The sequence below is a fragment of the Sesamum indicum genome, linkage group LG10 (assembly GCF_026168435.1).
Source record: "Sesamum indicum cultivar Baizhima isolate 11 linkage group LG10, ASM2616843v1, whole genome shotgun sequence".
In the NCBI taxonomy this organism is placed as follows: Eukaryota; Viridiplantae; Streptophyta; class Magnoliopsida; order Lamiales; family Pedaliaceae; genus Sesamum; species Sesamum indicum.
In genome coordinates this window covers 3,414,503-3,429,507 of record NC_142666.1, presented here as the reverse complement: position 1 = coordinate 3,429,507, position 15,005 = coordinate 3,414,503, and the positions used below count along the sequence as shown (strand labels likewise).

General features: G+C 34.1%; 2 protein-coding genes across 3 annotated transcripts; one reads left to right on the top strand and one right to left on the bottom strand.

Moving 5' to 3' along the window:
* The first annotated feature begins 361 nt into the window (after nucleotides 1-361).
* Nucleotides 362-9,186, top strand: LOC105172460 (uncharacterized). The gene is made up of 9 exons (XM_011093894.3): nucleotides 362-584; nucleotides 1,008-1,262; nucleotides 4,905-5,100; nucleotides 6,066-6,236; nucleotides 6,322-6,438; nucleotides 8,009-8,206; nucleotides 8,313-8,372; nucleotides 8,460-8,558; nucleotides 8,791-9,186. Exons 2-9 carry the CDS (start codon nucleotides 1,126-1,128, stop codon nucleotides 8,881-8,883), a joined length of 1,071 nt encoding a protein of 356 aa, XP_011092196.1. The 5' UTR covers nucleotides 362-584; nucleotides 1,008-1,125; the 3' UTR covers nucleotides 8,884-9,186.
* A 561-nt stretch (nucleotides 9,187-9,747) lies between these two features.
* On the bottom strand, nucleotides 9,748-13,816 carry LOC105172461 (putative receptor-like protein kinase At5g18500). Of its 2 annotated transcripts, XM_020697366.2 has the most exons (9): nucleotides 13,237-13,816; nucleotides 12,085-12,764; nucleotides 11,893-11,997; nucleotides 11,554-11,676; nucleotides 11,279-11,449; nucleotides 11,000-11,129; nucleotides 10,503-10,715; nucleotides 10,112-10,206; nucleotides 9,748-10,015 (listed from the first exon to the last, which is right to left on the bottom strand). In XM_020697366.2, exons 2-9 carry the CDS (start codon nucleotides 12,750-12,752, stop codon nucleotides 10,000-10,002), a joined length of 1,521 nt encoding a protein of 506 aa, XP_020553025.2. In that variant the 5' UTR covers nucleotides 12,753-12,764; nucleotides 13,237-13,816; the 3' UTR covers nucleotides 9,748-9,999. The 2 variants fall into 2 exon arrangements, with proteins under 2 accessions (XP_020553025.2, XP_088741891.1); XM_088885765.1 differs by having other exon boundaries at nucleotides 9,748-10,206; nucleotides 13,237-13,813.
* Between the last annotated feature and the right edge of the window lie 1,189 nt (nucleotides 13,817-15,005).

Below are 15,005 nucleotides of genomic sequence, written 5' to 3'. Positions count from 1 at the left end.
ATTATATTTATTTTTTTATAAATATAAAATTATTATTACGATTTTTTTAATTTATAAATGTACATCAAATGTTGAATGAAGCATAACATTAAAATTTTATATAATTTTATTATGGACGTCAGCATGTTTTGGTAAAATTTTTAACGGATGGAATGACTTGTGAGCAGATAATTCTTAAAAAGGATGTAAATGTAATTTCAAAAGTTATTTTAAAAAAATATAATTTTTCTAGAGGAGGTTTAGCTTTTATTAACCTAAATTATATATCTAAACTTCATAAACCAAATTATTATATTCATTCTTCAATTTCTTCATATTTCCAAATATCTATTTTGTATAAAAGGTCAAATATTTGCCTTTGAATGTGGACTTCCAAATACACCGGAGCCTCTCACCAGCGACGTCGTATTATTGCCGCCCAAGTTCCCTCACGGAGCTACCAAATTTTGGTCCAACGGTAAAAACTTTGCAGAGAAATATTAAGAAAAAGATTCGTCGGAGCAATCTGTAATCTATACCTCCATCATCTTGACAGGACAAAACCTATATTTGAATTAATAGGATTGCTCCATTGATCGCTTCAGGTTCGATTTGTTCTCTATTGCTTAATTTTAATTTATGATGTTCGAACTGTATCAAATTATATTTATTTTCTGTCTGGTGTTGTCATTGCGACGTTCGTGATCTTTGGATATGGAAGGAATCAATTTCATGTTGGTTGGGACAATCTGTGTGTTGTTCGAAGTTGTTCTTATTTGTTCTGTTGATCATTTTAGGTGGAATGAGACCCCGTTTTCTGTTAAAACAATCCTTTTCTTAGGAATGTTCTTTTCCCTTTGGCGGTTGAGTCAGCTTTAGTGTTGATTTATGAAGTGGGCTGCCAATGTATTTGGTGCGTTGCCTTGATTTTATTCGTGTGGGTTGTTATTTTGCATATTTACGAAATTTGTAAGGAATAAATCGAGTTTCTCACTCTGATTTTGCGTAATATGTTGTTTTACTTTCAGGAAATTCCGGATTTCGTGCTGTCTGATGGGGAAAATGGGGATTGCACTGCAATATTGTAAAAAGCAGTAGTACCATCAGGATAGAGTTCATGATTATGTATATTTGCAAGACGGTAGGATGGAAAAGAAAGAACTCGATGAGCATGATGAAGTTCCTATTGTGGTCCCTAAAGTTGATAAATTTGGATTTTTGAAGCAGGAAACTAACTCCCCTGAGGGTTTAAAAAGGAGCAAATCAGCCATCGAGTTTGAGAGGTGCAATTTTTGAAGCATACGATTTTTTATTTGATGCTTTCTTATTGATAGAGCATAAGCTGTGGATTTCATGGTTTCTGATGCACTTGATTCCTGCATCGTTCATTTTTATTCGGTGTTCTGCTCTCTTAATTTTTTTAATTGATGTCATATTATCCATTAGGCGCCCTTTGGAATTAGATTTGAGTGTTTTAGGATTTGGCTTCACCACTTTGAATCCCATCTCTCAAATTGCTTTTGCTTTCCAAACTTGATGTGCAAGAATTATTTTCTTTCTTGGGTGGTTGATGAAAGTTGTATCCTTTCTATTAGTCACTCCTGGATATGTTGTTGAACCAATTTGGAATATTGTAGGACAAGTCAATTGTTTTTTTTTTTTTAATATGTGTGGGGACTTTGTGGGAGAATTTTTTAGAGTCTATGGATTGTGAATTATGTCTTCACAAACTTGTATGAGTTTTGATTGGGCTAATGGGATTGGTTTCCCAAGGGGAGTAAACTTGTTGGTAGCTCGGTCAACTTTTTTGTGGTTGATGAGAATTTGAAGGTTGAATTGAGGGTGGTGAAATCGTGAGGCCTTTGGACTTTGAGGAATTTGGGGGCATAAGAGAGAGAGTTTTTGTTGTGGTTTTGGACTACTGAATGGAAAATATTTTGATGCAGGAATTTGCGTGGATGTCTTCACCGAAGAGCTTAACTTTCATTTTTGTTCTCCTATCCTTTTGGAAATCCTTGCAAGAACAAAGGAGTTAAAAAATTAAGAATGTCATCATGGCATGCCTTTTGTATATTATATATTAAAATCAAATAGAGGTGTTAAAATTTGCTATATAGCAAAATATCATTGGAAACAATTTTTTGATTGAGTTAATCATGTGGAAGTTTGAAATGAATAAAACCATTTGTAGCTTTTTTTTCCCCTCAAATTTTCTTGGCTTTGGTTTTCCAAACTCTAGATATTATGGGACTATCATTTTTTATTCATTTAATAATTTTACCAAGAATGCCATCAAATCCTATGCCACATACATTTGTTTAACTTACGTGTTGTAGGGTCACAATATTCAAACATTGGTCTGCGTATTTGTTCTCCAAGAATTGGAATAACTGTCTCTTAATCAATATGGTGTACTAAGAATTGACATTTGGCTTGGAAGAGTTTGAATTTGCTAGTAGAAAGGGAATAGGATATTCGGTCCATCGGAGGGCTTTATTGAGAAATTAGTAATTTATGACAAGTCTTGGAGTTTCTCTTTCGAGCTCAACCGTCTTTTTGATCTAAAACGCAAGGCAGGACCATTGTGATTTTGATGGACGCATGAGTTTTATTAAAAAGATTCAAGATTTTGAATTTCCTTTTAACAATATTCTAAAATACCTTGGTTCATCTAACTTGGTTTAGCTTTGATAAGAATTTATTTTGCATTAAAATTAGACCCGTAATTGAGATATATAAAATGTATCTTTCTTTCAATAGAAAGCATTTGGCAATTCAAGGTAAATGTTGTTTTTTAGTTGTTCATGATCTTTTCATTGAAAGTGTAAAAGATCTGTTTCTGTTTTTGGGTGAGAAATTTCGTCTTTCTAGAAAATGACTTCTTTTCCTTCCCTTGGAGTATTTTGTTGAAATATAATAGGATCTTGAACAAGTTTCTGGCTCTCTGAGTAACTGGGATAGGATCTCTTTTACCATAACCTTGGTTTTGATTTCTTTGGAATCATCATTAACCGGATGGAGTATTTGGAAGAAGGGGCTTTCAAGAGCTATAGGAGTAGTAAGATATTTGATAACAACAAAGTTGGTTTCGAAACATACTCCTTCCACTAGAAGTATGTGTTTTTAGAGTTTGAAATGGATTTTGAGGCTGACACTCATTGGTAGTAAAAGTCTTGTTTTACTTTTTTGTTTTTGAAATATTTGGTGGGAAATGGGAATTAGTTCCTCTTGGATGTAGTTCATATCTTCTCCAGTATCCATGGGAGCATAGTTGAGAGTTTGAAGTTTTCGATGCCTAGGGTAATTCTAGAATAGCGTTTTTGGTATGCAATTCATGATATGAAATTGACATAGGATTCTTCTCCTGTAGAAGTTTTAGACGAGGATGCCTTAATATTCGATGATTTTTCAATGATTTGGCTTTAAAGTTTGAGTGCAAATATCTTGTTGTAACTGGATTTATTTTCCTTTGAGGTTTTAGATATGTTTTGTCAATTGTTTGATCTTTTGATGTAAACTCTTGACAATGCCAATTCTTTTAATTGGAAAACAAATTTGGCTTCAAAATTAGCCGGAGCTGCCACAAAAGAAATATTAAATATTGATTGATTCTTGTTTCTAGCAATTTAACCTTTTATACGATGTGGATATTTAATATGGTACTAGAGTTTGGTCATACAGACATCCTTAGTTTAATTCTCAATGCCACTCATTTATAAAAAAGAGTTTGCGGCGGTGTGTTAGAGATATAAAATGGTTTCAGTAATAGTTTAAACTTTTAGATGAAGTAGATATTCATAAGAAGAAATGAGTAAGATTTCCTAAGAGCATCAAAGTAATAAAGCACGTTCATCATGTTCGGTGAATATTGCACTGTGAAAAATGAAAAAATCAACAATCAAAAACTCGGTAAATTTGGTTGAATTAACCAGGAAGCATATTCCTAATCATATTTCAAAATTGATGTTCAAATAGTCTCCTGGTTTTGAAAAGGAAAACACAAGGTTAATGTTATATTGATTCTCTGTAGAAATTACTGTGCAGACACATCATATCCTTGACATCACCACCAAAGCAACAATAATATTCAAGATAATTCAAGATTGAATCATTAAAAAGGAATTAGATTCCAAACAATTTCATGTCCACACAAGGCCTTACTAATTTCTCTATAAGTAAAAATTATAGGAAGGACGCAAAACAGAACACTCAAGGTGAAGAACACAGAGCTTTCACACACCCACTTCTCTGTTTATCTTATATTAGCTTCTATACTATCTCTCCACTACATTAAAGAAAAAGATATCTCAGGTAATTCATGTATTTGCACAATTTGTGATAAAAAATTCAAGTTCATCATTATCATCAGTAAATTCCAATTTCATGTACTCTATTCTCTGTTCATTGCTTCATTTCTATTATTTTATTGTAACTTTGTATTCTAATTTATCTTTTCCCTAATTTTGGAATAAGCCTTCCATCTAATATATAATACTCTATTGTTTCAACAATACAGTTTGTGTTTAATTGTCAATTGCTATAATCTGGTATTAAACCAACCATTTAGTAACCATTATAGGAATATTTATATATTTATATATGTATTCGAGCATAACTTGAACAAGCCCAAGACTCAGACTAGATAGTTGTGCAAGCAGTATCCTTTCTGGGAAATGCATAAAATAAATAAACTAACAAGGACTCTTCGATGACTTTATTAAGGGTGACTTGGGCCTTGGGCAGTGTAATATCTTGAAGGGTTGTATTTTATTGTGGAGTTTTCTGTACACTTGCTCTTTTTAAGCCATATTGGTTTCAATTTTATATCAGAATAATTGTTGTGATTACTTTTGCCTGATAATTGTCTCATTCTGCTAATGCTTTTCAGTATATGATAATGCTACTACATCAATTTGCAATTTCAGGGAAGAAAGAAGAATTAGAAAATGGAGAAAGATGGTAGGTGTTGGAGGAAGTGATTGGAATCATTATGTTTGGAGAAAACCTCATGTTGTTAAAAGGAGAATAAGAAAAGGAATTCCTGATTGTCTAAGAGGACTTGTTTGGCAGTTAATCTCCGGGAGTCGGGAACTTTTGCTCATGAATCCAGGGGTTTATGAGGTAAGCATTGGTCTTGTTTATGTCCACTTGGTGTTCATTTCATTAAAGTTACCTGCCAAATGGCATTGTAATGTCTGTTACAATTTCCAACTGGGAGTTGATCTTATTAACTACTTTTGGTTCATCAGATCAAAATAATGTTAAACAAGCGTTATGTTTCACTGGTATAAAATTATGTCAACAAAAAAATGTTTTAACATATTTGTCTGAGTTGGTTCAATGTCCTTTCAAGTTCCACAAATGTGTTAGTATTGACATTCTTGAATTTAGTGAGTATGCTAGAAAGTACAGAGTTGGCCTGCTTAGCTTATTGCTCAAATTTGAGTTTCAGTTGCTGTATTTCAGGAGGTGCTTCTAGTACGACTTGATGAGAAACAAGTTTCTCAGACAAAATGTATCTTCTCCAATGAGTTTCATTCTTGGGTTTTATTTTGCTTGTAAAAGTTATTTAACTGTCATCATTTTATATCTGGATATTTATTCAGTTCGTGTAATTAGAATCAAATCATTCCTCCACTTACCGCGGGACCGATATCAAGGGAGGTCTGGATAGTGAAGTACAACGATACAGGCTCTTACAAGCACATTTTATAACTCTATGATTAGTTCCGTGCGGTCGTAGTAAAAGCGCGGAGTGTCAATCACTAGATCCTTTCTGCATTCGATCTTTAGGTGCATTTATCTTGGTATCTAGGTTTTCAGTTTTCTAGTTTTGTCCATAGCCAACATTTCTTAGAGTTCTGCTTAAAATGCAGGAATTCTAGTTAGTGTGTGTGTGTGTGTGTTAACTTTTTCCACAATTTAATTTGTGAAGTGACTAGCTGTGGCATACTAGGATATAATATTTAGGACTTTGCTTCAGCACATCGCATTTATATCTGTGCTTGGTTATTTTGCACTGTTGAATGATATTACTTCAGTACTCTACTTCATTCAATCATAATTCTTCTCTGTGTTTTCTGCAGCAACTAGTGGTATATGAGACGTCAGCTTCCGAGATAGATATAATTCGGGACATTTCTCGTACATTTCCTTCTCATATTTTCTTCCAACAGCGACATGGTCCGGGCCAAAGATCCCTTTATAATGTTCTCAAAGCATACTCTGTATATGACAGAGAAGTAGGATATGTGCAGGTTTATATAAGATGAACTAGTCAAGCATCTACCAAGATTCTCGTTCTCTTAACATTCTGCTGATTTGAAGTTCTCTTATTTGCAGGGCATGGGATTTGTGGCGGGTCTATTGCTTCTTTATATGAGTGAAGAAGATGCATTTTGGTTATTAGTTGCACTGTTGAAAGGAGCTGTCCATGCTCCAATGGAAGGACTGTATATGGTACATACCAAACAGTATGATCTGTCCTTTATTTATGCGATATTTAGACTAGGACACAGTATATTTACAAGCTTAATCTCATAAAATATATTGTTATCATTATAGCATCGCCATGTCAACAAGTGTCAACTATGACATACTGACTTTCAAGTTTACTAGTTAAAAAATACATACAGTTACAGTTCGCAATATAAAAATCAAAGTAGAATAAAAGATATTATTCTTTTGATTCACTGCTTTGTAATTGTATTTTGGTTTTTAATGTCAATCATGTTTTTAAGAAGGCCGCTTGCATTAGCAACAAGTCTCATTCTACCATAGATTATTATTTGTTATAATATATAAATATATATACACATCTATATATAAACTTGCTAAAATTGTGCACGACTCATAAATTTGATTTGATTAACTTTAAAATATGCCAATTTAGTTAATAGAAAAGATGATCAATAATAGAAGCAATTGAAGAGTACTAAAAAATAAAATTATTGAATATGTAAATATTTAAAGTATGCTTCTTCTTCTTTTTTATTTGTTGTCGAAAACTGTTTATTAAAAGATGGCTTTGACTAACATCTCCAGAATTATGTACCTGCACTATCTAGAGTATATATTAGTTATAGTACATAAGACAAAAAATATTATTTTGATCTTTCAACTATGTTTCTTTCAATTAATATGTATTTTCTTCTCATATTGAAATTGGTATTCGATTTAGTAATTGAAGATGGTAAGATTTAATTTAATTGCCAAAGTACTAATTATTTTAATAAATTTTAATTTTGTAGAATATTTTTGAAAAAGTTTAGAATAATTATTTACAAAAAAACAACTTTTGTTTTAACTCTGTATAGAAAGTTTAATGACTCCATATAGAAGCTCTGTTTGATGTGTGATTCATTTCAAAAGGCATTTAGATCCTCAATAGTCTGAATGATATTGATGTGGTTGGTTTTGTAAGTTTCCATCCATACATATCTTCTGCAAGAAATATTTTTTAAACGTTTCCTAAATTAGTACATGATATTATACTATCTTGAGGGATTGAGGATGACCACTCTACAGGATTGAAGAGTCAAACCACTTTACCAGATTTGCTCCAGCAGCAAGGAAATTTCCATCCCATTTGTCCCCAACGTCAGCTAGTTATATGAATAGATGTATAGCTCCTCCTGGCATAGTTTCCAATCAAGGATCTACTGTCTGGCAGTTGAATCTAATCATTTACCTGATATAGAATTCCTGAGCTCTTTTTGCCTCTTGCAATGATCTACAAAGGAAATAACACACATAAGTGGATTTTGATTATCAGCATGCTTTTGGGTCTTATGAAAGGGTTCTGGTAATATTTCCAAAGCCTATTGTTAATAGGTATGTTAAGATCGAATACTGAGTTCCATGAAACTGGTTAGTCTGAGTTTTGTAGGAATGTTGATCCATTTCACTTGCATTTGTCTTTCGTAGTAAAAGTGCATCCAATTGGTTCTTAAATATATTACTACATTCATGCCTCTTACCTTATGCATCCATATTCATTTTAGACACTGAACCCATGCTTTTGGTGCAGGTCGGATTGCCTCTTGTACAGCAATATCTATTTCAGCTAGACCAATTGGTGAAAGAGCACTTACCCAAGTTGGGGGAGCATTTTGCTAAAGAAATGATAAATCCTAGCATGTATGCAAGCCAGTGGTTCATAACTGTGTTTTCATACTCTTTCCCATTCCATTTGGCTCTTAGGATTTGGGATGTCTTTCTATTTGAGGTTAGTGGTCAGTCTTCACTCTTCAGTAGAGGTATTTGGCAACTTCATATAAATTACCTTTTACATCATTGCGGATCCTGAGATTGCCAATATTTTTTTTTGCCAGGGTGCTATAATCATCTTTAAAGTTGGGTTGGCCGTACTGAAATACTGCCATGACGATCTGGTGAGTTTATATTGCCTCATATATGAGTCCTCACAGTTGCTACACTTTCTCCTTTAGTGCTTATTGCGACAATTTATCTCCTAACAGATAAAGTTACCTTTCGAAAAACTCATATATGCACTACGGAACTTTCCTGCGGACGCCATGAACCCTGATATGTTACTACCAATGGCTTACTCACTTAAGGTTCGCCGTCCTCTCCATCACCTCTCAAATACATCCTCCTTTGTTAATTTGTCACTTATGAAAGTGCTGATTTGTTCTTGCAAAGAATGACGGTAATGGATGACTAAACAAAAGAATCTGATCTACCGAAAATAACATCAATCATACAGTAGAAGGGAAAAATATGGCTCAGAGATTAGCTGAATTGTATGCATTAATTAATTCTCTTGTTCATGGACATACTGGCGATCAGGTGTCCAAGAGCCTGGACGAATCGAAGGAGGAGTACATGAAACAAAACAAGAACCTACCGAATGAGGTTGGACAGAAGCTGCAGCCATCTTGAATGATGCCGGTGGACCCTTTCTTCACTGAAGCAGAGCAATCTTGTAACTCATATATATCATTCTTTTATTCTTTCCCTGTCAATAGTTAGTCCAGTCCTACGGGAAAACTGTACATATATATGTTGCTTTAGATGAGCCGGTTTTCCTCGTAGAAGTTTTGGATGATTGATTGATTTATTTGACAGTTGAACTAAACTGTCGCTCTGCATGATGTCTGATGCTTATGTATTACTATTTCCCTGGATGGCGCTTGTATTTGTGAAGTTAGGGGTGATCAATAAAATTTCAACCATCATAACCAACTCGTATCTGAATTGTTTATTATGATTTGATGAATAAATTGAAATTTTAAATTCAATGTAAAACTGCCTGCACTTATTTGTTGGTTTTGTGTTAGTGCTAAAAGAAATCGAAAAAAAATTGAACCGTTAAATATATATTATTTTAACTTTAAATTATATACATAAAATAATATGATAAAATTAATTAATTATTGAAAAGCTTTGATATTCAATTTTACTTAGTTCTATATAATATATATACAGGAGTACGTGTGATTCTAACTTTTTAAATAAAAACACGAACTCACAACAAAAAATCATAAATTAATCAGAAATCAAACGTTCAAATATTATTCTATTTTTGGAAAAATTCTTACTAATCGAGTATGGGCGCGGAGAATTAAACCAAATCAAATCCATGGGCAAGTGTATCTGTCAGTTTTCTTAAACTGTACACCAATCACACAATAAGTGTATTACACTACATACGATTGATTCAAATTAGACCGATTTTCCTATTTCTGGTTCCTGTTATGCTCAAACAAATCAATAAAATCATTGATTTGCATGAAGAAGAACGCATTTCAACATGAGACAGCAGCATCTATACAAACTCCCCTGTTTTTCTCACCACCAGTTCCATTACAAAACAATCATCTAGATTTATATTTGCATGCAAGAACCAAGAATGGAAAATACAAACATGAACAACCAGCCAAAAATCAAAACAATAAGAATTTCGACAAAAGAACAAGTCCCTGTTCCAACCTGTATCTACTGTACTTTACGTCCTACCTGTGCTTCAACGCCTCACCGTCTTGAGCAAACATCGTATCACTGGAGTAGAACTCTGTCAGAGTGGCATTTGTGTTCAAAGACAGATTAGTGGTTTTTTGTGATGCAAATTTTGTTTGGTTGTGATCACAAATTCCTTCTGCTGTCTGACCTTAGTTCCTGATTGTCACTCTTGTCAGTGTCGTAGCTGTCCCTCTGGGTGTCCATCTCAATGCTATTTGCTCGGGTTCTTCTGTGCCTCCGATCCTTGAGAAATGAAGCACACCAACAATCAAAAAAAGCAAACATTGGGCTATTATGAGAGCTTGCATTCAAAGAACTATACTGTGAAGTGAAATAGACCAATGTTTTAGAAGGTGCTCTTAAGGGGCGTAATGAGGCAGTGTGTTCGTCCAAACGGCCCATGCGATCAGGGAAATCACTTACCTTCTTTTGGATTTGATTTGGTCCGTTTTTTACAAAAACTTATGACAATTACCAACTTGATGTTTAGACAATTCTGAATTTAAGTAAATTAGTCGTCCACTGTAAATGGAACTGACCTCTCTTGGTATGGGATATTCTTCTGATTCAAGCATGCGGACAACTTGGCTCATCCTTGGTCTCTTGTCTGAGTCGGGATCAACGCATCTCAAAGCAGTCAAAAGAGCCCTTTTGAGGGCTCTAGTTGATGGCCTCACGTCCATATTTGGATCCACCACTTCCTCTGAACGCCGGCTACCAACCATCATTTTAAGCCAGTCAACCAGATTTACCTGCAAGTATCGGTAGTTCTATAATTAATGCAACAGAAGTTTAGAACATCGTACTTTGCCTAAAAGTCACGTTACAAGAAAAAAAAACACGTAAACATATTCTTGAAGCGATTACTTCAACATTATAAATTGACTATTATTCATAGTAGCAGAGGTAACTGCAAATATTTCTGCTGCATAAAATTATGTTGATTGTACCATTTATATGCACCATCTAATATTATGAGTATGCTTATTGTTTGCACATCCAATATGCAAAAAGACGCTAATAACGTGATAAATACCTCTGGAGCAGGACGTCCGTAGTCTACTGGATCCCTTCCGGTAATCGCTTCTAATAGCAAAACACCAAAGCTATAGACATCACTCTTTTCGTTTAAAAGGCCAGTATTTGCATATTCAGGAGCCACGTATCTGAATTGTATTTGAAATGAAAACGAGCAAACGAGTTAAGTTCACATATTTATCGAAATGAAGAGCTATGGTTACCAACATTTCAACAATGAAGAGCTATGAATTGCTTGACAATCACTAAAAGACCACGGATAAGAACGAAAACTAACCCAAAGGTACCCATCACTCGAGTTGTGATGTGACTTTTCCCAGCACCGAGCAGCTTAGCCAGACCAAAATCAGAGACCTTAGCATTGAAATCTTCATCGATTAGTATGTTGCTTGATTTTATGTCTCTATGAACTACTTTTGGTTCAATCGCCTCATGTAGGTAGGCAAGACTGCAAGAAATATATCACATTTAGTGGTATCTGTACTGCTGGACGACAAAATTTTGTACCCATGGAGCTTATCAGAAAAACAATCAACAGCCCGACCAACTTACGCTTTAGCTGTGCCGAGAAGAACCTTCGTCCTAGCCTCCCACGTAAGAAATCCATGGTGACGCATCGCCCCATGAAGCCACTGTTCTAAATTGCCATTGTTGACATACTCGTAGACTAGCATCCTGAAACACTAGTCTAAAGTTAAATGAGAGCATTTGGAAGATAAAGCCGAACCTGATCAGAGTTGAGCACTCAAGCTTTTAGAGCCTAAAATGGATTCGTCATTTTAAATGCAATATTAAGAGTTCTAGTAATAAATATAGAAAACGGAACGACCCAAACTTTAAAGACAAATTACAGCTATAAAAACTGTAACATGTTTTTCTAGACAGCGGTACCTATGAGTTCCTTCAATACAGTATCCCAGAAGTCGAACCAAGTTTTTGTGCCTTACATGACCAATAGCCTCTACCTCCACTTGGAATTCTTTTTCAGCTTGACCTCTGGTTGGCACAGCATTAAGAGTATTAACTCTACAGCAATTCACAACAAAACCAACTTGATTATTGCAAGAATAATATGATACTCACAGGTTGTTGAGGAGCTTTTTGACAGCCACAGGAGTTCCATTGATAAGCTGTCCTCGGTAAACAACTCCATATCCACCCTCTCCAAGAACGTTCTCCTTTGAAAATCTGTTTGTAGCAAGCTCAAGATCTCTTAAAGTAAACCAATGACCCCAACCCAAGTGAGAAAATTCTGGCAGGCCACTCAAAGGAGACGGAGCAGTTATCGGATGTGACGAGGAAGGTTTATAAACTGCATACGTTCCCGAGCTCCCTTCTTCTCCTGATTGTGATCCACAATAATCTTTATCAACATGATGAAATGAACCTGATTGGCTGCCGTTATCTCCATTTTTAACTTTCGGCATTCCCAAATGGACCATAACCTTATCTGACTCTTTATCACTTGATTTGTCATGAATGGTGAGAAGAATCCCATCACTTGGAACAAATTCGTCTGTTGATACTTGCTCAACTCTTACTTCTTTAATTTCTTTCGAAACAGTAGGTATTTGGCTGTGCGGAAGCTTTTCTTGAGCTCTTCTTGATTTCTTCCGTGAAGTTAAATAAAATGTCAACAGAAAGAGGATAACCACAATCAACAACCCAACTAGTATTCCTATTACTTCCCAGACCTTGAGGCCCAAAAAGCCAGCATTCTTCGACAGCTCCGTGTTAAGATTAGAAGCCATCCTTCAAACAACCTGTGAATTATAACACAAGAAACTGATGCTCATACTCTTCGACGTGCAAATTTAAGCATGAAACTAATATCAAACTATGAGATTGCAATATTTTCAATCTTCTCATCTTCCAACATACAATCCTAGGCAAACAAAAGGGAGTTTTTATTATCTACTAACAAGAACAATGCTGCAGGCAAAAGAAAAATGTAAAACTAGTGCAGCAAACAGTAATTTGGTGAGCAGAATGATTACCTGAAGCCATATTTAAAAATCCAAAACCCATCAAGAAGTAGATCAATAACAAATAAGAACAAGATCCCACAAACAGATATCATCTCCCCCATCATTATGTCAAATAAAATCAAGACAATAGCAAAAGAACTATATATTGTATGTACTTGTAAGATAATTCCTAGAAGAAAAGATTAAATACCATACAGAAAGAGAAAAAAAAATGCCATATTATCTCAAAAGGTTTCAAGCCTTTTACCTTTTTCTAGAATAGGATAACACAAATAAACAACCCTCAAAGCCCAGATCTTGAGAACTCCATCACCATCTCAGTTCTTCAAAATCCTTTCAACAACAGATCTCTTTCCAAGAACCCTTAAAACAGCAAGAATCATGAACCCCACATCCCAAGAACGCCCAAGAAGCAAATATTTACTCAGAAACACCTCTAAAATGGCAAATCTGAAGCAATTCCTTTCCACTACCACACTGCATTACCAAATGTGAGTGGTTTTGAACCTTAGCATACCCTGCCCAGATGACAACAACAAAGGGGCTGTATTTGCAGCGACAGTACAGGTACATAGAATGCTAAAATAGGTGCTGATAATTAATGTGCAAGTAATGAATAGATAATTGTTCTTTGTGGTGGTTTCAGGTAAGGAATATGAATATGAGCAAGAATATAAATATACAATATCATGAGAGAGAGAGAGAGAGAGAAGGAAGAATGGAGTTATCAGTGGTAGGTGATGAGAAAATGCCTTAATAACAATTTAACACCAACAGTAAAATGGAAGCATGGGAAGAGATAGAAGACATCCCTCCACTTCTCTTAATTAAATGTTTTTTCTTCTGAAGACGACTTCTTAACAAAAAAAGAAAGAAATCCAGCCTTTTGATCAAACAAAAAAAGCATCTATTCTTCAGTTTCATCAAACTTTAAACATTAAACTTTTCAAAACAGTTCATTCATCTTAGTGAGATTTGGTAGCTGCATTTGTCACATATCAACTAAACTATGCTGCCCATTTTTCTCAACTTTGTCCAAAATAATTGTTCAAGTTGATTATTAGAGTAGAATTTTTCATTCTTTTTGGCTTAAACCATGTATACATATACATATATGTATATATATTGTTTTACATATTTTTTATTGTCGTATAAATGAAAAATCAGACACAATACTCACATACCCGTCAAGAAAAATTGTGCATGCGGTATGTGTGTCGATTAAGATTTCTATAACTAAATAACCATCGTCAAAAATTAAGGTCTAATCACGTGATCAGAACATCCGATTAACCCACCAAACATCTTAATAGTTTACATATATATATATATATATATATATATGTTATAGCACATAACTGGCATTAAAAGTTTGAGCACTTTTAACCATAGTTCCCAGGTAGAAAAGAACAAAAATTGCAAGTAAAGAAAGGGAATAAATTAAGAAAGCTAAGAGAAAAATATATTACTCCATGTCAGGCTCTGTGGACTTCTCTTAGCTGCTGGATAAAATTATTTTTTTTCTTTTTTTAATTATTTTTTCTGTCATTTTGCATGGTGTACAAAACTTGACATATCCAAATCAATTTTCTTTCAAAATAAAATACGTAACCCTGTGGCTGATATACCGGCCTAAATACGCGTATTTGAATTTTTAAATGATTTAATAATTGTATGTTGGTTAATTTAAAAAAATCGATATATTCTTAAAAAAAATACTGGAAAACTCTAAGTTTGATGATTCAATTTGATTGAACTCATTTCCTTGCTCGTGCTGCAAAAAAGGAAATATATATATATATATATTAGCGAGAAAAAATTAAGTGAACATATTTGAATTGTATTTAGTTATATGTATTATGTGATAACAATTTTTTATTTGTTATTATAATATTTTTTATAATTGTAATAGTGATTTATCCTCTTTAATAATTTAAACTTTTAAGTGAGACGGTCATTCAATATGGTACCAGAGTCATGCCAAACAAAAAATTTCGTGCTCGAGTTTCACCTAAA